Genomic DNA, 23,057 nt, shown 5'->3' on the forward strand with positions numbered 1-23,057 from the left:
AATTATATATATATATATACATACATACATATACATACACACACACACACACATTATATTTATATTTTGGTGTCTATTTACCCAACGTGACCCCGTCTTTTATATTTTACCAAAAATATGGGTAAGAATAAATGTTTTTTTTAACATAACACAGGGAAAACTTTTTCCCCCCTAAATTTACGGTACTTTTTTCATTATATATCAAAAAATAAAAACCCCAGTGGTGATAAAATACCACCAAACAAAAGCTCTATGTGTCCCTAAAAAAATGTTAAAATACATTGCAAGGCTATAGTCCGGTCATGCTGACTGGTGACATTTTTGACTGACTGGTGAGACACCCTAAAAATTTTCAGGCCCTGCTCATAACGGAGGTCCTCCAACCCTTATTAATTTTGATGCCCTGCTCTAAACTCTTTCTAGTTGAAGGACATATTTTCTGTGGGTTGGTGGGCAAAACTGAACTGCATATTCAGAACTATAAATGTAACACTGGAATATACTCCCTCTTGAATACAAGCGATTAATCTTCTAGCTTTGTTAGCTGCAGATTGGTATTGCATGCTGTTGCTCAATTTGTTTTCATCACAGGTTCACCCAGAGGAGCTACTCCCAAAGATTATGTTGCATGCATATTTTTAGCGCCCAAATGCATAACTTTACATCTTTTAATATTAAACTTCATCTCCCATGTATCACAGAAATATCAAGGGCATTAAGAGTAGAGGAAGGTCGTGAGTAAATCACCCCATATATACATACAGTGTATATAACAGAGAACAGAAATTCTTTTAGCACCACCCGGTTGTTAGAACCTAGGGGAGGGGGCTTTCAACTGGCACTGGTGCACATATGAACATAGATATACACTGAGTGGCCAGATTATTATGACCACCTGATGTTTGTAGACAAATTAGCTATAATTAGCTATAATTTCGCGCTGAAGTTGCTAGAGGGCCAGACCATTATAAATAGGGAAGCAGGTTGTTTACCACGACTGTAGAAGTGATTTCTTTCTGAAGATACGGGTAAACAACACGATTTAACAGCCTTTGAAAGTGGGGTGATTGTTGGCGCTCGGAGCCATGGAGCGAGTATCAGCAAAACAGCAGAATTTGTTAAATGTTCAAGAGCAGCTGTTGTTAAAGTGTTTAAAGACTGGACTGTCACCCGAAAATCTGGGTCTGAACGTGCGAATTGTGGCCGCCAGCGACTAGTCAATGTTAGGGCAGAATGGAGAAGTGGCAAGACTGGTACAAGACAACAGAAGGGCAACAGTGCATCAAATTACTGCAGATCTTAAATCAGGGATCCTCTCAAATGATCTCTGAACGCACTGTTCGCCGTACACTGCATCAAATGGGACATGGAAGACGAAGGCCTGTTCGAACACCTCTGCGGTCTGCCGTTAACAAGATAAAACGTCTCCAATTCGCACACAGGAACACAAGGATTGGACAGTCGAGCATTGGAAAAGTCATGTGAGTACATACCCTGTACAAGCTGGTCCCATTGTAAGATTGTTACTGACATTATATATGGCAAAATGTAATTTATTTTATTATGTCTTTGAATCTTGCCTTAATAGCATCTTTTATGGTGTGGAATCCTCCTGAAGAAGCTGTTTATCATCGAAACATTTTGAGGAACCAATAATGCAACATCGTTCTTTCAACACACAGTTTTTGGAACCATCTTTACCCTAGGACCATTGATTTATATTATGGGACTTTGACCAGCATGCATCAATTGTGATTGTAATGCAATGTGTGTGTTTTTACTTAATTAGTTGTAAATAAAAGTTTTTGTTTTAAAACTTGGTCGTCTGAGTTTGCTTTGAAAGTCCTCTCCCCCAGGTTCTTACAAACGGGTGGTGCTAAAAGAATGCCTGTTCTCGGTTATATATTCATCTCCCATGTAGCAGACTACCGCCTATTTTATCTAGGTCTTCCTGTAATGATGATACATTTTATTTACCTGCTTAATTTGGTATCATCATCAAACACCAAAACAGAATTCTTAGCTCCAACCTCAGTATCATTAATAAACAAATTAAACAGCACTCTGACCCCAAGACAGCGGCCTGGGGCATACCATTTGCAACCGTAGTCCAATTAGAGAATGAGGCATTTATCACTATTCTCTGGACACGTTCCTCTAACCAGTTTCTATCCATGTACATACAATTTCTTCTCCACCAATAGACCTTAGTTTGTAAATTTAATGTTTATAAGGGATACAGTGTTGAATGTCTTAGCAAAATTCAGATATGCAACCATCTAAATTCCTACTCACTTCCTCAAAGAATGGTAACAGGTTGGTCTGACAAGAACGACCTTTAATAAATCCATTTTGGTTGTCACTTATGATACCATTATCTCTAACAGATTCTTAATTATTGTCTCTTACCAGCCCCCCATATATTTTTGTTCCACTATACTATCAAAACCCATCTTTTTTTGTTGTATAAACTGAATAGAAAAATGTATGTAATACATCAGCCTTCTCGTTATAACTTGTAATCAACTCCCCATGGTCATCTTCTATGGGACCTACGTGTTGTGTCCTGACCTTTTTTTACTATTCATATATATGAAGAGCATGTTTCAATTTGTTTTACGTACTGTTTTTCTATTTTAGTTGCAGCAATTGCTGTTTTGAATCTCTTATTCCATCTCTTGTTCTGAATTGCTTAGGGTTTCCCGTCCAATTTGTATTATTTTTTTTTAAACCAGACTTTACTAATTTTCCTTTTTTAACTAGAATGGAGTCACATAGGTTTTAAAATATTTATATATTTTTTTTATATTTGTTGCCTGTTGGAATACACTGGCAAATGCAGTTTTTTTTAAATGTCCTTCAAACATTCCCCCTGTCTTTTTTTTAAGACTATTTGATCCTACTGAATAATAGGCAGTAAAAGGTGCAGGTTAGTGTAGTTAGACTTTTTTTGAAATTTAGCATTCTTGCCATGCCAACATACCACACATTTGCCTTAAGCTTTCCTGTATCTTAAGGCAAATGTAATTACATTATGCTCACTATTACCCAAATTGTCTGCAATTTGCACATCTATAATGAGCTCTGTGTTGTTTGAAATTAATAGATTCTACAAAGCATTTTCCTAGTTGGGGCTTTCACCACCTGACCCATGAAATTGTCCTACAATAAGGAAATGACAAGACTTTCTTGAATTTGCAGTTCCATTAGTCCAATAAATATCAAGGTGATTGAAATTCCCCCATAATAGGGACATTACCGTTTCCCAGCCATTTTAGTCAGTGAAATCGGCTGAATCTCTTCCTTGTGTTTAGGGTGCCTATAACATACTCCCACAATTACTTCAGCATTTGATCCACTCATATGAAGCTCCAGCCATAATGACTGCATCATTACAATTCACATTAGTTATATCACTTCATACTCCCTCTCAAATTACTCCTAACATATAGGCATAACTCCACTACCTTTTCTATGAATCATGTCCCTTTGAAACAATGTGTACCCCTGTATACAAACATCCCAGTTATGTGAGCTGTCTAACCAGGTTTCTGATACTCCCACCAAGTCAAAATGTTGCTTCAGTAAAAGAAGTTCCAGCTCTGCCATTTTGTTTGCCACACTTCTTGCATCTGTGAACATACATTTTAATTTTGTGTTAGCATTTAATATTTTATTATTTATATTTTTACATAGTTACATAGTATTTGGGGTTGAATAAAAGACATACGTCCATCAGGTCCAACCCATATAGATCAAGTCCAACCCATATAGTCCTTGTGTTCTCTTGATTTACAATTCGATTCTGAAACACTTTTTGTATTAGACAGAGATAATGCATGCAGTCTCTTTGCCATCTAGTTTGAGCTGGCCTTCCCTTTCTGTTCCACCCACCTCTATATCCAGCTCCCTCTTTTACCCTGGCTCACTATATAGTATTCTTGTCTGATGCCCCCCCCCCTTTCCTTTCCCCAGATCCTAGTATAAAAGCTCCTCCAGCCTTCTAACCATTTTCTCCCCCAACAGAGCTGCACCTTCCCAATTTAGATGCAATCCATCCCTAGCTAGTAGATGACGGAAAAGTCAGCTCAGCAATAAGAAACAAACAAAAACATAAAAACCATTTGTTTCTCAGCCACTTCTTCGGCTCCAGGAACTCCCACTGTCTCAAAGGTGTGGCTCGTGTCCCAGAAAGTGATTGGCCCAGTAGCTTGAACATGAAAACTCAGAAGGGCAATTATACAGTACTTCTGCATTTTTACCAGTTATTATAACTTCCCAAATGAGGCCGATTCTCCCTAAAATATGTTGAATAGATTCCATTTGTTACAAATAAATGGGACTGTATTCCTTATTTTACATTTTAAAATTAAAAATCCCCCCCCCCCTGATGGCAATGATCTGCCAGTTACTGTAAAGCTCTAAGGACTTTACAAAGCAATTTGTTGCTTATGACGGCAGTCAAATACAGAAGGGAGCCCAGTCTACATTGTGATTGAAAGAATCCAAACACATTTCACGTTTTAATTATTATAATTGATCAAAGGTTGTTTGCTTCAAAATTGAATTTGAGAAAAATTAGGGCTGACATTGATTTGGCAACTGTTTACATTTTAGCTGGCAGAGGCACAACAAAATGCGGCTTTTTTCCACAGCCGCTCTTGGATGCTCTTTGCTGTTCTGAGCGGGACCCCCACTGTGGCCTAACTGTAACTTGCTAGATTTGGATAGATCAAAGAACACTGTGATGGGACATAAAGGTATTTGTAGTTCCATAAATCTTTGTATGAAGATGTTCCAGGCCACTGCCTTTATATGAGCTGCAACAGCAATCCTCTGAGGTGCAGACATGACCCATTCCCAGCCAGCAAAGTCCAAGCACACCGTAATAGTTGTATACCTGATACTGTACTTTAATTTATTTAAACAGGAGCCAATGAGCATCTCACACAAAAAAGCTTTGATACACTATTGACCAGATAAATCATTGAAGGTGCTCCAAATATTTGGCACACAGAACTCTGGGTTTTATAACTGCGCCTAATAATACTTCTAGTTGAAGGGTTTGAATAGTAAAATGCGACTAGTGTGTCAAATCTTTAAAAAAAATCCCAAATGGAATATGTCTCACAATCTGCGCCAAATAAATCATTTTTCAGATAACGAGTTGGTTAAAATTTGGCGCAATGGAGGCGAACAGTATTGTGCCAAGAGGAATCACGGTCAGTCACAATCATCTTTTCTGCAACATAATAGTTTATGTGAACTGCAATGCGTCACAATCAGATATGGCGTGTGACAATTTTCATTTGTCTACAACCACCAATCATAGTTTATCGGGCCCTATATGTCCAAAAGTATGTGGACACCAGACAATCAAATCTATATGAGCTTGTTGGAAATCCCATTCTAAAACCATGGGAGTTGGCAGCCACTTTTGTGGCTATAACAGATCCTAGCCTTCTGTGAAAGCTCTCCACAAGATTTTGGAGTGTGTATTTGTAATGTTAGTTACTAATGCTGGATGGGAAGACCTGGCATACATTCCAAATCAATGGAAAGGTGTTCCAAAGCATTAAGGCCAGGGCTTAATGCAGGTCACTTGAGTTCCTTCACACCAAACATGTCTTTATGGAGTTGTCTTTGTGTGTTTTTTTTCAGCTGGAACAGAAAAAGACCTTTCCCAAGCTATTACCAAGGATGGAAGTTCATAGTTACCTAAAACGCAGTCTTTCTTTTAACAAGTTTAATGTATGCTTATTAAAAATAAGGAAAAAAAACAAAACATACATAAAACATGTTAAAAGAAAAAGACTAGCAGGGTTATTCACAAAAGGGTGAAAGGTTTGGAGAAGGCCGGAGAAGTGAACAATCTAGGACAACATAGTTGATTTGGAAAAATTATCCAATTCAGCTCACTTTCCAGTTCAGGTATGTTGTCCTAGATTGTTCCCTTCTCCTGCCTTCTCCAAACTCATGACCCTTTTGTGAATAATCCTAGAGCAATGTAAACATAACATTGTTCCAGGACCTATACACATTAAAACATAATGCTTGTTTTAAAAAAAAAAGTCTGGAGCCAACATACACATTACGCAGTAAGATTTATAATGATATAATAGAGTGATTTTTGTATAAAACAGTTTGACTATGTTTACAGGAGGAGAGAGCAGAGTGAAGACCTTGTGATTCTCCTTTGTTGTCCAACCACAGGCACAGGCAGGTTGTAATGACAGCGTTATTGCTTAACCATAGTGGAGAAAAGCTAATCTAGATAGGCTATTTGGCAGAGGTCCCTGGGTCACAAGACTGACTGAACACAATAAAAAAAAAAAAAATTCTGTGTAAGGTACCACAATTCCCATATACCCATTTAAACAGTGTATTTAGCTGCTTTCATTGAGTTCAGCTATTACAATATACTCAGCCATCCTTTTTTTATGCTACACAGTGTATGAAATCAGTCATATGGCACATACTCACTAAAACAGGAGGGGAGAGGAAAAGATGGAGTGATTGTTCGCTTGCATGTAATTATCCAGGATCCCTGACCAGTCTTGGAAGTAATACTATATCACTAGTTCCGGACAAAATCACATCTGACACACAGAACATTTCTGCAAGCATATTACAGTGCCAGCCAATATCCAGCTACATCGCTCTTTAATTTTTTGGCATCAGCATCAAAGTATTCTGGCATATGCTAGATGAACAGTTGGCTCCCGTTATCTGTTTCACTTTGTTAGATGCAAGTAACTAGATTTACTCTGGTTACAGTCTAATTCTTAATTACTCTTACTCTGATGTGATCAAGGCTCAGGTGAAGCATGGATAAAATCAGCACAAGGGGGGTAGTGCATTTTATTTTTAAGCTTTCTGTAATTATAAAAAGAGACTACAGCCAGACATAAACCTCACAAAATAGAGGAAAGAGCCTGAAGAACAGGAAATGGGAATAAAAGAACTCTAGTGTGGCTTATAGGGCTTGTGTAATAGCTCACTCTTCTTGAAGATCATCAAATACTTTGGCCATATATGTGCAAGACTTAGACATGTAAATCCTACGCCCAGGGTCCAGACGCGTAGACATACAGTGAACACAAACATTGGCAAATGTGGTCATCATCTAGTGCCTTGAATATAGGATATCTGACCTGCCCATAGCGGTCTATCCAGTGTACCAGCAAAGGTGTGAGGACGTCTACTGAAATCACATCTGCTCCGAGTTTTGCATTTTTAGTTACTGGAGGTGTTGAGAAGGTAAAGGTGAGCTTTAGAAATACTTTGCTTAATCATTTCAGTTCCACTTTAATCCCTAAAGCTGAACTCCAGGCAAACAGCTTAAAACACAAATAAAATACACATAAGGGAACTGAAAGGATTTGTATGTCTGAGATTTACTCAGCCCTGCCTGGCAGTGTAAGAGACCTGATTTTTCTATTCCGAAGTTAAGTAACACTTATAGGTCTTGTTCCAGCCCTAACCTGTGACACAGAAGCAGCACACTTATGAGTTCATCACTGTCTTTGTTTTCTCCTACAATCAGCAAGTTCCCTGTAAGCACATGATCAATGCAGCACAACAGATTGGTTGCCTGTGGATTTCAAGAGGATGATACCAAGTGAAATTTGGTCCATTAGGTCCAAATGCACTGCTTGCATTTAAAAAAATGTTTACATGCATTTAATGATGTATATGGACTACAGAGCTGCAAAATCTTTGTCTTTTATAGTTGCCTGGCTGCTCAGCTTAAACATAATAATTTCAGATAGCCAACTTTGGATTAATAAGCAAGTATCACATGCAAAGTTCTCTTTCTATTGTAACTCAAGATAGTAACTTCAGAACAGCCACCATTTAGCGGCAAGGAAGTACTACAGAGACTGGGTGAAAAAAACCTCAATCAAATATATCAAAGGTTTGCTGCACAATGAATGAGAAGGCCAACGGGGGAGAAAGCACTCTGTTTAACAACTCACTGGATGGACAAAAGTGGGGCACACAATTAGCACTTTTCTTCACGTCAGTACCATGGCCAACACAAAAGGGCATCTGTGGTGGCAAGGTGAAACCTTATCCCTGAAAGCAAGTTCCTAAGGTAGAGTCCTTAACTGCTACCAGATCCAGGAACCCTAAAAATGCAGCCTAGACCCATGTTCAACAATGTAGGTTTCATTTTCCCTCACTCCTCCAATGTAAACTTCAACAACAGGCTAGGCTATTGAAGGCACCTTCTTGCTAATACATATATGAGTATGAGAGGCATTTGTAGTAATGGTAAGTATGGGGTGGCCCTGCTTTACAATTTCCATCAGGATACAGAGTTTAACTATGCACTCGTGTGGTTCTGTGAATGAACCAGTGTGGACATTCTCGAATACAAATTAGGTAAAAAGGATAGAGGCATGGGACTCAGGTCTCAGGAGTAGAAATACCGGTAATTAGAAGAGTAATAGATTTGTGCACCTGGTATATCATCAACTTATCAGAACCTAAAAGAGGACATAAGCCCACTAGCTGCAATTTATAACCTATTTCAAGGATCCGAATGAGGAGGAGCCTTTCCAAAAGGAATGGATAACATAATCTAAATGTATTGCTGCTGTGTTTCCCATAAATTCCAAAGAAAAGCATCCTCAGAGCAAGCCTTTAGCCTGTAAGGAACCAAGCATTAAAATCCCATTAACCTACAACCCAATTGCTCTGCTCTGGGGCACAGGAATGTACGTTCTAGACATATTTCATATTACCTGTTTGTACACCTTACATACATTAGTACAGGGACTGTCTTATTATACTCCTCCATATTTGCCACATTTTGGGTTCCAGCACAATCCCACAATAATGCCAACACCAATTCTATGTAATGTCAGAACAGACCGCTACTAAGCCACGCTAAACATATTGTAAGCGGGAGGAGTTACACACCTAGGGCTAGGGCTACATGGGCGATCCCAAACGTTTGCAAATGAGAGCTTCAACTACTCATAATCATCTCATTAGCAGCAAATTAATTTCAGTGTTTATTATTAAGGTTGCCGTTCATCAGGATTTTTATTTACAGTCACTCATTAATCACACTGTGTCTGTGAGGATTATATGCAGGTAAGGTTGCAAATTAATCTAATAAACCATGCAAAAGGTATAACTTGTCATTTGTTAAAGAGAGAAGGACAGAAGTGCTTGGAAGAAAGGATTGCTAGATGGTATAAACATATACAATTATACACATTGAAAATGCATGTTTATGTCCTTTGCAGACATATCCAGCACCGACCTTATTCAGGGGAAAGCCCTGACTAGGAGCAGTCCACCAGCATGTAACGTTTTCTACCGGGTGGTCATCATCTCATGCGTATAGGACTGGCCGCCTACACAAGAGATCGGTGAAGGGCAGTACAGGACAGAATACAGAACAAGTATTCTCTATACAAAAATACATGGTCTCTACTGAATTTGCTTTAAAAAAAAAAACAACAACAACAAAAAAAACATTAAAATGTATTCATGAAAAAGATAGCGAGTCTATTTAAACTTGGTATCAGCAATCCCCTGCACAGCAACACTCAACTTCAAAATAAGAGCAGAAACTAGTAGCCAATCTGGCTTTGCTGCATGCAGATATACTGACAAGTAACATGCTGACAGGTGGAAAGAACAATGACAGGTGTCTTGCTGCCCCTCCACGGATCTATCACAGGCTGGGTGACACATTTGTTCTCTTTAGAGGCCCCGTCAGTCACATAATAAAATTCAAATAAAACTTTGAGGAACTATTATACTCTCCTCCCAGGCTGCCCTTCTCCCTTACCTCTTCTCCGTTTCAGCACTGCAGCCTTCATCAAGGACTTCAGGGAGTGTCAAATGCTGCTTTCTGCAGCCACATGCTAGGGTACCTTCATCCGACCTCTAAATCACTATAGGGCACAGCAGTGGTGTAGAGGTTGAAGAGAGGTTCTGCATCGCAAAGTAGAGAACATAGGCGTCCGACACCATCATTGGTGTAGAATGCTAAAGTTTGATGTTGGCTGCAGTGCTGGAACACAGCAACAGTAGGAGACATGGGCTACCGATGAAGTGAATACAATACCCCTTATTACAGGAAAGCTCCATTTGGATTCCTTTATGCAAGACAGTGTCAATATCTAGTACTGCTTGGATATACAAACCCGTTTGCAGATAAAACCACTGCATTATTTGTATTTCGATTGTGTATGTAGCAGCTTGCTTGGAGTTTAAAATGAAAGAAAAGCAGACAATACTGTCTTTATGTAAGAACAAACAGTGCTTTATGTTAGTAACTATGGCTTCCTTCTCTCCAACTTTTTTTTATGAAATGTTTACACTCTTCATATTTCTGCTGGACACATAAAATGGCAAAACAGAAAAACAAAACAAAATCCCTTTATGTTTCTGAGTGCAAGGTAGTGCAAGGAATGAGCGCTATGTTTAGCTCCTGCCATACACACACCACGGAGAGGTAATTCCAGAACAATGGCTGCAGGTGCGCAATCTAATCTCATTATTTCTCATAGAAATCACAATACCCAAACTATCTCTACAAACACCAGGGATCCGGATTGTTGGAGTCTCTCATTTAGAAATGTTAATGTTATTCGAAAAATTGCATTTTCAAAAGTGTTTCCAGAACGTTAATTATCACCGACGCTAGCTGTGCTTATCGTTTGTGTCTCTGCATCAGCCGACTTCATTCGTGGGCATTTTAGTGATAATTTTGCTGTTACACGCTAGTCATTACCAAATGCTGTATCACTTTATCACAGACAACTAGAAATGCACAAGAGAAAAAAAAACAGGCATTACATTAAAATCAAAGATTTCATAAACGGTATGATTACCAGACAGCAAAAATGCATCATATGTAGCTAGCATAGGAAATTACCTTCCAAATACAGAACAAAAAAATATCACTAACCAACGAACAACTAGAAGGACAAGAAAAGAAACCCCTACCAGTCAGTTTATTGCCTAGTATGTGGACTTCCATGTTCATAAGCTAGAAGAAAAAAATTACAGCTGGGTTGGGCAATTCCAAGATGCAAGACCGCCCATGAGCCAGAGTGGTTCATTGCTACATACCACTTCCGGTTTAGGAGAATACCACAGTGCTTATTCTATACTGCCAATATCAGTTCAAATTTGTAGACCAATCTCTGTTTCTGGTGCAAACAATATACTGTCTATAGGTACCCACTGACGTGAACTGATAGTAATCTAATCAGAAGACAATCACATGGGAGGACACCAACCCGACCATCTGCTTGTATGGGGAACCTGTTCTGATCCCTACTGCCCCTACCCCTAAAGTAGTGTATAACACTAGCATCTACCAGCACCACCCTTCCTCTTCCCCCCTTTCCTCTCTCCATTCACTCAAGAACAACATTCCCAATCGAGGACCAACCACTCAACCTTGCTACATGGATCTAGATCCTTTTAAAGGTATATGGCACCTTGTAACTTAATTTCTTGCAGCGGTCGTTCAACAAGAATGTGGATAGAGCTGACTGGTTCACTTCTTAGTGAACTGGTGAAAAATTACTTTGAGAAGAATACCCAATCATGTGCAAGGAAAATAATTTTGTTTAAACTATAATTTTGCTTACACTTGACTGGATGATGAAGTTAACACAGCTTCTCCACATTCACTAAGCTAAGGGAAAATTCCCTTGTCAAGTGAACATGCTCTACTCCTTTAGTAAACCAACCCCATATGAGCTTCCAAAAATAATTCCTAGAGATTTTGGTCACTGGATTACTTTGAGATTACAGTGAGGGGGGCAAAGTACCAATCAAACCCCAACCCCTTTCAAAATTATTTTTTGTTTTGGGAAGGGTTTACATCTCTGTTATTTCTGTCCCCACTGCACAGATTTTCCCTTTAATGTCCTGATGCTGGATGCCAGAGGGGCAAGACCCGTTAAGAAATCAATGGGGGCAGTAAGGTGAAAAAAACTTTTGATTTTACTAGAATGTGTAAGGGATAGAGCTTCTTATTCCTGTCCAGTGATAGTCATTGCCCTAATTTCTTGTTCTGGTTTCAGCGAGACAGGAAGTGAGGGCAAATCAGATGTATTGGGCAAGTATGTACAGGCATACAAGGAATTTGTATTTGATTTATAGTTTAAAAGGCATAAAAAACACTCTATTGCCAAAAGTATTGGGACTGCTGCTTTTACACGCACATGAACTTTAATGGCATCCCAGTGTTAGTCCGTAGGGTTCAATGTTGAGTTGGTCCACCCTCTGCCGCTATAACAGCTTCAACTCTTCTGGGAAGGCGTCCACAAGGTTTAGGAGTGTGTCTACGGGAATGTTTGACCATTTGTGAGGTCAGGCACTGATGTTGGACGAGAAGGCCTGGCTCGCAGTCTCCACTCTAATTCATCCCAAAGGTGTTCTATCAGGTTGAGGTCAGGATTTTGTGCAGGCCAGTCAAGTTCCTCCACCCCCAACTCACTCATCCCTGTCTTTATGAACCTTGCTTTGTGCACTGGTGCACAATCATGTTGGAACAGGAAGGGGCCATCCCCAAACTGTTCCCACAAAGTTGGGAGCATTAAATTGTCCAAAATGTCTTGGTATGCTGATGCCCTTAAGAGTTCCCTTCACTGGAACGAAGGGGCCAAGCCCAACCCCTGAAAAACAACCCCACACCATAATTCCCCCTCAGCCACATTTTACACTTGGCACAATGCAGTCAGACAAGTACCGTTCTCCTGGCAACTGCCAAACCCAGGCACGTCCATCGGATTGCCAGACAGAGAAGCGTGATTCGTCACTCGAGAGAACACGTCTCCACTTCTCTAGAGTCCAGTGGCGGCGTGCTTTACACCACTGCACAGGTGGCAACCTATCACGCTTGAATTCATGGTGCTCCTGAGAGCAACCCTGTCTTTCACAAATGTTTCTAGAAGCAGTCTGCATGCTTGGGTGCTTGATTTTATACACCTGTGACCAAGTAGGTGATTGTAACACCTGAATACAATGATTTGGAGGGGTGTCCCAATACTTTTGGCAATATAGTGTAGCTCTAAGTGTACTTTGTACATAGATACACAATTATGCGTGTGTGTGCACTGACACCAACACACATGTAAACATACACAACAACATAAAATGCAAGTCTTAAAGTCCATTTCCACCTTTGTAAGGGATTAGCATTTATTGTGGTAATGTAGAGGTGCAGTGATGATGTATATGTGTACAGTTTCATGACTCACATTGCTGGCTTTCTTCATTTTTTTAATGAACTTTTTATTAGGCCTGAATGCTACCAATTTTCTCCACAGGAAACTCAGCCTGACACCGGGGTCAGATTCTAAAACAGGTTGTAAACAGCTGCCCCCCTCCCTGTGATTCTGTGTAACACAATCACTAAACACCAGCTCTGCATTTGCACACAATACACTGTCCAGGGGGGATGGGGTTGCCACTATGAATACTAATTATTGGGGTTGGAGATCTCAGAGAGAGCTCTGTTGTCATTTACTTAGAGCACAGAGGCAGCCATTTCCATGAGGATATGAAGAGGTAAGCTAACACAAAATGTAAGTTTCTGTGTTCATATATAGCAACTGCATATGCAAATTGCTGAAATGTGCAAGGTCTAAGAACTAGAGGGTTTAAATTACATGTTGAAGCAAAACCTTTTTTTAGTTTTGGGAAGAGTAGGGGAAATCTGACAAGTTTTTAGTGGTGAAAATTCACCCCTGTTTTGTCCTGCTGACTACTATTTGAAATGTCCTATAAAACACATTTAAATGCATATAATTGAAAGCCCTTGTGAATAAGGCCTTAGAAGATAAAATATATATCTGAGAATATTCAATAAAAGCCAAAAGCTATTTAAAAAAAAAGAAGCTTTACTTTTGCAACAGTGGAAAATTTGACAACATAAAAAGTATTTAGTAACAACAATCATTTACTGATACGTTGGAAATGACAATGTAAAAAAAAAGGTATAGCTAAAGATTGTTTTGGAGCTTTTTTATTTATCCATCAGGTACATTTGTTATCATCATTTCCTTTTAATCTGCTGATGTTGGTAGTTAATGGCACTAAAGAAATGGATCCAATCAACCATTGTTTGCTCAACAAATCATTGTAAATGACAATGGGTAGATGGTATTACAAGCAGCATAACGCAAAGACGGTGATCTCACATGTTGAACAGGTAAGGGAACTTAGCCATATCTATGCGTGATTTCTTTTTTGCTGCGAGTAGCATCTCTAGTAGACACTTATATAATTTATTTCAGCTTGCATAAAAAGCCAGTAAGGACAACCAGAGGCAGCGTAAAGTATAACTTCCACAAATAACTTTTTTGAAGAGTAAGAAGTAATTACAGAAATGTCCTCTATGATTTATTATACTTCTGCCAGCAGAGCAAATGAAATTTCCATGATTAAAACATGATCCTAATTAGTGGTGGTGCACACTGTGGTCCCATAAAGTTCCAGATAGGCATTCTAGTAGTTATCTACTTAGTAGTTATCTACTTTCCAAAAAGTTTCATAAAAACAGAGTTAAAGATATTAAGCAGCACAGAAACATGAAAAAACAATAGCTTGGCAACAACACACAAAAAACATGCACCAGTGCATCTGGAAAAACATAATGAAACTACAAGTGGGTTGGTGTGTACAAGTATAAATGGGGACTCTTGGATTTTAGGAGTCTGTTGACTCAGAATTGATATTTCAGTCTTTATTGGATGCCCACAGATGGAATCACTCACCAACATCTATCTCTCATGGACACTGGTCATTAAATAGCTGCACCTGAGTTCTCACATCTTTCAACCTGTTGTGACCATAAATAGGGGGTCTCACTCTCACTATTTGATTTTTCAATTATTTTCCACAACTGAGAATAAAGCAACAGTACTGACACATCTACTACTTTAGGAAGAAGAGTGAGAAATCATGGAGAGGAGGCACAAATAGAAAATGAAGTATCCAAGAGGTGGTTCAGTCAGCCAGAATCAAATAACCAGAATACAAACCTTAAGTGGGCCAACCCTTTACCTTAGGCATATACAAAAGTAACTGGCATCCATCATTGTTTATTCCATATTTTAGTAAACTCAGACTTTGCCTTTTATTAATAGAAAATTTAAACAAAGCAAATGAAAATGGCATGGACAAAAATTATGTGACCCTTTTGTTACAAAATCACTGTAAACAAGCTATCTCTGTTGCTGTTAATGATACTTCTGCACCTGCCCACAGGTAGTTTGGTCCACTTTTTTGAGCAAATTGCTCCAGTTGTCTCATGTATGAAGCGTGCCTTCTCCACACTGCACATTTTAACTCTTTCCATAGATGTTTGCTATAATTCATTAGATCAGGGCTCACAGAAGGGTACTTCAGGATAGTGTAGTTTTTTCTTAGCCATTCTTGGGTGATTTTAGCTGTACATTTTGGGTCATTATCCTGTTGGAGAACCCATGACCAGCAACCGAGACTGAGTTTTCTGACACTGGTCAGTATGTTTTGCTTCAGAATTCTGAATAGCCTTGAGATTTCATTGTGCCCTGCATATGTTCCATTCACCTCTTACCAAATAAAGCAAAGCAGTCCCAAAACATAAAAATATGTAGAAGTTGAAAGAGTGCTGGACCTGCGTGATTATTCTGGGGGTTTTTTCCATTCAATAGTGGTTAAGTGATGTGAATATGTGTAGTCTGGCTAATGGATAGGCAGATATCACTGGCCTAAGGGTTTCCACAGTATCCTTGGCTTAATAGTGAACACAGTAGATGTAGGAATTGAAGCGCCACACCAGTTAAATAGGCCAGATACAACTTTATTCCACTGGGTCAGGGGACAATTGAGTAGAACAGCCAATGCATTTCAGGGGGTCAAAAAACAGCCCCTGCATCAGGGCTTGGTGAGAGAAATCATGAATGTGGACAAAAATCTCTGCAGCTTGAAATTTGAATTGAGCTGTGATGGGAAAGCTTCTCGCTTGTCAGCAGCTGGTTTGGCAGCAGACCAAAAACATAAAGCCTCCTTCACATTTCACAGCAGCTACTATATCCTTTTCTCTGAAAGCATATTTTTTTGGGTCTGTAAACATAGTGCTGACTTGCCAAAATGTCCAAAGAACATTTTTTCCAGAAGCATTGTAGCTTGTCAATAGATATTTTAGCAAATTCCATTCTGGCTCCTGGGTCTTCTACCTTTGAGCCCACTGACGGAAAAAAAAGTGACAAATGGTTTGATTAGATCCTACTGTACCTTGACCTTGGAGGATAGCTTGTATCTCTTTGGAAGTTTTCCTGAGGTCTTTGTCTAACGTTCACAGCAATGTCCAGTGAGGTTGGTTACACTCCCATGGACTTTAAACTGTAGTCTGTCTCATCTACTCTTTTACTTTCTCTGGTCCATGTGGTGCACACCATGATACTAAACAATTTGACTACTTTTTTCCATTTCAATAGGCTGACCCACTCATTACAAGGTTGGTGACATGTATGATACTGACTACAGAAAACATTTAGGGGGTTTATTCACTAAAGAGCCGAAGGATATAGCCGTAGCTTCGGCTAATCCTTCGGTTCACTTCAGCTGCCAGGGCCCATCATATCAGCGGAACCGAAGAGCTGCTGTACGGGCTATTCAGCCGAACACACAGCTGAAGCTGGGAGAATGGTCTGCTGAAGCAGACTGTTCTCCCCGCAAATGTACACAAATAATAATAATTTCTAAAAAATGGCGATTTATACCAGACTCTTTAGGTCTGGTAGGAATGTCAGGAGGGACCCTAAGTTAAAGAGCAAAAAAAAAAAGTGCATGCATTCCCCCCAAAAGTAATACCAGGCCCTTTAGGTCTGGTAGGAATTTTAAAAGGGGAGGTCCCCCTAAAATTCCCAACCAGACCCTTAATCTGAACACTGGCCTGGCAGGGCAGGAAAGGAGGAGCGAGTGCAGGAAGTTGATAAATTCACACTTGGAGACTCAAATAAATAGAGTTAGGACCACACTTTGCAGAGGTGCCTTGACGGGGCAGTGTGGCTTCTACATATTTTTGGCCAAAAGTTTGTGCAACTAAAACCTCTGTTTTTAACGCATACTGTTGACAGGGTAATTTGTTTTGTTGCAGGCTAGCTGGCAGGTGCGCTGGGGATCTTTTTGTTTTTTGTAAACAGATAGCTACGTCTATCTGTTGACATGTGGCCGACAACTGTCAAATTGCAATAGCAAGTCCCGGGCCAAATGACAACAAATGTGCATAATCGGCAGTGATGTCATGGCTGGCTGTGGCAAAATATGTGGAATGACAGGTTGTATACCAACACATCTTTTATACTAGTTTTCAATTCTGTTCCATTCACTCGGGGTCCACCCACGCTTTCTTTAATCTTTTTTCTTTTTTAAATAAGTAAAAAAATTCAACAGTTACACTGGGATTTGTTCACAATTGCAATGGCTGCATATGTGGGTCTCTATTCTTAAACAAAACTGCTGTCAGGTATAAAGTGTAGGCACCTCTCTGCAGCATACTCCCATCTCCCTTCCATTCTATCTGAATGCTGTCCCGTCCTAACGTGCAAACCTCTGAAACCTCCTGATAGCCCCTAGGCTTGCCAGATCCTTTCTGTCCCTTGCAAATTCCTGTTTGCCCATGCTTGCCAGAAGGATCCAGCAGTCAGGTGCACGGATAGGGGATTGGAGACTTCTGTAAGTAGCATTAGATACCTGCACTTAATGCCAGACATCAGTTCCTTTCCTCTTTATTATGATGACAGAGTTGGTTTAGGAAGAGTTCTCTCCACCAGGGTCTTAAAACTTATTAGAACGGATATGTGGTGTGACATAAATAAAGGGGAAATCATGGAGGGGCAATATATTTCCCCTAGATTTCTTTCACATGTGCAAGACTAGCTGAATCCAGGCCAGACTTTCGGGTAGACTTTGGGTCTGGGTAATCCAGTTCGGATTTCTTGTTTCTCACTTGGATTGTTTATTTGATTAATGATTAATTATCAAGGTGAGATAAAAGGAGAAGGCTGGAGCATGATGGGGCTCTGGCCTGGGACTCAGACAGCCTTCTGAGAGTTGCAATTTCGAAACATTTGTGAGTAAAAGGTTGCTGGAAATACTTTGGTTTTGTGAGGTGGCTGGTAGAAGCTCACCACCTGTTAAGGTGCCTATACACCTGCCTATTATCGTATAATAATTGCGGGTGATCCCCTGATCGTACGATAATCGGCAGATGTATGGGCAGCGTGTGACCGCTTCTACTGTAAGGTCGCACGACTTTCGTCTTCCGAGCACGCTGGAAAACCTGCCGAAAATCGTACGATTTTCGCCAGGTTGGTGGCGTGCTTGGAAGACGAATGCCGCACGGGTCGGTGTGCGCAAGCGCACACTGCCCGCTCAGCACTGCAATCATCATGATCCCAAGTACGATCTGCCTGTCCAAGATGGGCAGATCGTATGAAATTTTAAGGAAAGTCGTGCGATGGTTGTAAGGTGTATGGGCGCCTTATAGAGGAAACCTGTATGTTTAGTTAGAGCCTAAAAGGCAAGGCTTTGTTTTCCGTTTTATTTTGTTTTAATATTTCAACCTTTTAAATAAAACGGACTGCAAGTCAAACTGAAAAAGAACTTTGCTGTCTGCACTACCTTTTCCCCAGGCAAGGCGATCCCCAATTGAGCTATACCCCCACAGTGGTTTAAAGTTGGCCACGCAGTTACAATTTGATTTTACAGTCTCTGTGGTGCAGGGGCCTACCTAAAACGTTTAATTTATATTTGACCAAAAAGCTCATATTCAAGTTTTGGCCAGATTGATTCATTATTTATTTTCATTGTTCATTAACCTTCTATTTTACTAAACACATTTGTCTAAAAACACACAAACATTGCGTTTTTGTTGGAAAACTATGCACAGTTTTTTTTTTTAAGTACAACAAAAGCAAAACAAAGAATACAACATACAAATCATTAGTGGTAGCATTGTCCCTGATGACCTCTGACTGAATATAGTGCCACAAGAGATTGAAATCCAGAAGTTGGCACTGCGATATAGAGCAACAAGTATTTGTCAACAGTGCAATAAAGAAAAAACTGCATACAGCTATAATCGAAGTACTTCAGTTTTTCCACAAGCACAATATGACTTCTTAGCAGTGTTAAAATTACCATTTTTAAATCATTACCGTAAGTGCATTTTCCCGTCATATCCTTAAAGCAGTGCCTGTCACAACAGTAATTACAGATATAATGCAACATAAGACTATGATAAAAAGAAGTTTCTCTACTTTACCAGTTTATATATTTGACCAAAAAGCAGTTTTATATTGTTATTGTGAAATACAATAAGAGAATTTATTTTAACAAATTGAAAAAAATTGAAAGAAAACGGACCATCTTTTTTTGTTTTTAGCTAAAACCAAAGCTGTATGCAACTGGCAGTTAGTTGTGCAAATACTATGTCCAGAGACAATGGGTGGGTAACATACACTATATGGGTAAAGTTTATAAACACCTGATGACCAAAGCTATATAAGCTTATTGGACATCCTATTTTGTTTGTATTTTGTATTTTGTCACGCAAACAAAAAGATTAAATAATTGGCATTATGGTATAAGATTGTGTGTCACAACTAAGTAGCTGAAGGACACACTGACACCTGTACATTTGTAGTATCCTGCACGTTAATCTGTGTATTTAAGATTTGTGTTTAAGAGCATTATCATGTAATTGTTACACATTGCTACACCTGCACCGGGGTTTTTTTGGTATTTTTAAATGCACTGATCACACTGTGTACAAAACTATTTCCAAAAGAGGAGCAAAGAAGGCCCCCTGAAATGTGAACTATAAAAACCTTTCTAGTTTACCATAACTCATCGCACTTCTAATTTACATAAAAAATGTGAGCATGGTTGAACATTTGGCACCACCTACGGAAAAACTGTCCTTGTAGATTATGGATTGAGATGGCCAAAAAAAAAAGGCAGGTGTTTTAACCATCCCTTACTGTATATAAAACTAAAATACCCCTTGGCTTTAGATATTTTTTAACTTACTCTGCAATGAATGAATGTCACTCTTACTGCTCTGACAGACCATACCTCTCAACTGTGAGTTGGAACCACATCCCTCTGTTCCTCTTTGCTCCTCAGTTGTCCCCCTTTTTGGTCTAATGTACAGATATCTATACAAAAGGTCATATTTACCTACCACAAGAGTTACTCTGCAATAAAACCTTGAGCTTAATTATCTGGTTTGCCATTTCAAAAAGCCAGAATAAAAAGGGAAAGTAATGGTAAAAAGAATTCTGGTAATGGTCCCCGCAGCAGGGGCGTGTCCATTGCCTAAATACATTGTGCTGTAAGATACCCCTATATGTCATCTCAAAAAGTTTGGAGTTGCAGATGAGTTAACTCATGTAACTCGGATAATGTAATGCGTCTCTATGCTCTGGTGCTTCAATTAGTTGCTGCCAGTTATTCTGTCATATAGACAATCACCAAATCTTAGTGTTTTAGGAGTCATAAGCTCCTTGTTTGTATATTATCAGCTCTTTTGTAGTTGAAAAACCGAAACAAAAATGAATACTATATTTTAAAATGTTTCAAAAGATTCTTCATTGAAGTCTATGAACACATCAACATTTAGTTCTTCCTTAACCTCACCTCGATTGTTGGAGGGTCTTTCCTCTTGCCTCTGATCCATGCTGCAACAGAAAAAAAAACACAATTGAATCCCCATTGATATGAAACCAGGACAGAGCACAAACAATGCTAATCCTAAAAAGCAAGGAATCATTTTGAAAAGATTCCAGATCTTCGGTCTTACACAAATGGCCAGCTAATTAATTTTTCAACATGCTTCAAAAATAAAAAAAAAAAAAAAAAAAAAAGTGTTTATCTCTGAGAAATTCCCCAAAGCATGGAGAAACCTTCTCTAAAAGCTCCCATTACCTTACCGTTATCTAGCTGTATGCTTTCAGAGACTATGAGAGCTTAAGGGAACTATATAAATCATAGAGTAGGAATAAGCCAATCTTCTCCCTGTGCTCTGGATACAGTCCAACTCTTTGCAACTTATTATTTTACAGTCTCAAATAATGTTAAAACCGCCACAATGCTCCTAACTGCCAGAGAATTTGCTCTTAGCTTAGGCTTCAGTACCGATAAGGAAACTTAAGGTCAACAGCTTTTTATTTACGACAAGAAGTCATTTTTATTAGCTTAATGTGATGATTTGGTGTGCGCCCTACTAAAGTGTGAATCTCAGGGATAGATGCACGTTAATACTTAGATTTATGAATATATGAACGCAGTTCATTCAGTATTGCAAAGTCCAAGGCAGGTATGAGCAGTAGTGACTGGAAAAAAAAAAATCACAAAGCTATGAACAGCTGAGAAACCTCAGAAACTAGATCAGATATCCCCTACAACCTCAAAATCATAGAAACTTTCACATATAATTTCGTAAATGACCCATAAATGACCCATAAAAGATCATTTTCCATACAGAAGCAATGTGTCCTTCAATAACTTTATTTTTAAAATCCTCTAAAGCAGAGACTTCATAAATAATAGATGTCAAACAGAAAGCCAAATGTTGTCACAAAGCCAATTCTGCCTTCCACAAAGGACGGAGCGCTGTGAAAATGTAATACACGTGTACTTGCAAACCAGAGAATCGCATATCAGGGTACAAAAAGGAGGCAATGCTACATATGTAGAATTAAACAGTAACACACACACCAATATAAATTATCACCCTATACAAAATAACTGTATTAAAGTACATGCCAATTTACATTCTTTTTATTTTTCCTCGTCATGCACTTTAATCTGCCAAATGTCTAAAAGAAGAGCTGCTTTTTACGACATGTTACCTCACACCAACCAATCAAATTCATTCCTGAACTGCAAAATTATACCCAGGGAATCACAAATGTAACCTGAATGGCATTATACAGACCCTATAAATAGGGCCAATTGCCACCTGTACACATTGTGCACTGGACTTGACAAAGCTTATGCACTTGCAGTGGTGCAAGGCCATACATATTATTGCCACTCAAGTCTTGATTATATTTCTGAACAGAGCAGGAAAGGGATAAAACCAATATCAGGATTTAAATGTTGATTGTGTCCACGTGGAGAGATTTAACCCCTTCGTGACTGACGACGTACAGTGTACGTCGCCAGCATCGGGGCTGTTTAAACAGACTCCCGGTGACTTTATTGTAAAGTCCCCCGCCCTCGCGAGCACGCGCGTCGCCACATAAACACGCGTCGGGTGCGCCTACGCATGAAAACGACGAACGCGCTACACATGTTGGGTATCGCCGCGCACGCCGGAGTGAGAGCAATAATTCTAGGGCCAGTATTTTGGGGTATCTCTAAATTGATGACCTGTGGGGGCTTTTAAAGTGTCTTTTATTGACTTTTTGGGGTACTGCAGTTTTTCGCCGTTTCACGGTCGCACGCAATCTGTAAACTGGGCATGTTGGGTATCGTTTTACTCGTTGTAACCTCATCTTTTATATTTCATTAAAAAAATGGGTAATTTGTTGTGTTTTGGGGCATTTAATTAAATTTGTCACTAAATTTTGGGGTTTAATAAGGAGTTGCGCTAATATTGCGCAACATAAAAATTTTCAACTACCACCATTTTATTCTATAGGGTCTTGGCATTCAGAAAATATATAATGTTGGGGGGTTTTATGTCATTTTCAGGCCTAAAATGTGGAATATATATAACATGGGTGCAAAAATTGAAAAAAAGGGCCTCAGTCATGAAGGGGTTAATTTGACTTCTGTCTGACCATCATCAACCGGGAAGGAAAGGAGCAGATATCTCCTCAATGGCAACAAAACCCATCACAGGGGTTTAACCCTACTTTACTCTACTTAAAACAATGTATTTCAGTCAGCGATTACAAATGCTATAGGTGCTGAACACTAATTTGGAAAACGAATCATCAGATATTTTAAAAAACGATCCATTAGTGTATAGCCATTAATAACCAGCGACTAAGAAGTGTCTTCTTGTATGG

At 39.3% G+C, this 23,057-nt stretch overlaps 1 protein-coding gene across 1 annotated transcript in view; it reads right to left on the minus strand.

The window, feature by feature from the left end:
- Nucleotides 1-23,057, minus strand: part of NDUFAF2 (NADH:ubiquinone oxidoreductase complex assembly factor 2) — a 93,316-nt gene that overhangs the window by 3,620 nt on the left and 66,639 nt on the right. The window contains exon 3 of the mRNA XM_018557947.1: nucleotides 20,677-20,717. Coding sequence (XP_018413449.1) covers nucleotides 20,677-20,717 — 41 coding nt within the window. The remainder of the gene's footprint in view (nucleotides 1-20,676; nucleotides 20,718-23,057) is intronic.

Source organism: Nanorana parkeri, unplaced genomic scaffold (assembly GCF_000935625.1).
Source record: "Nanorana parkeri isolate BGI_ZX_2015 unplaced genomic scaffold, ASM93562v1 scaffold312, whole genome shotgun sequence".
NCBI lineage: Eukaryota > Metazoa > Chordata > Amphibia > Anura > Dicroglossidae > Nanorana > Nanorana parkeri.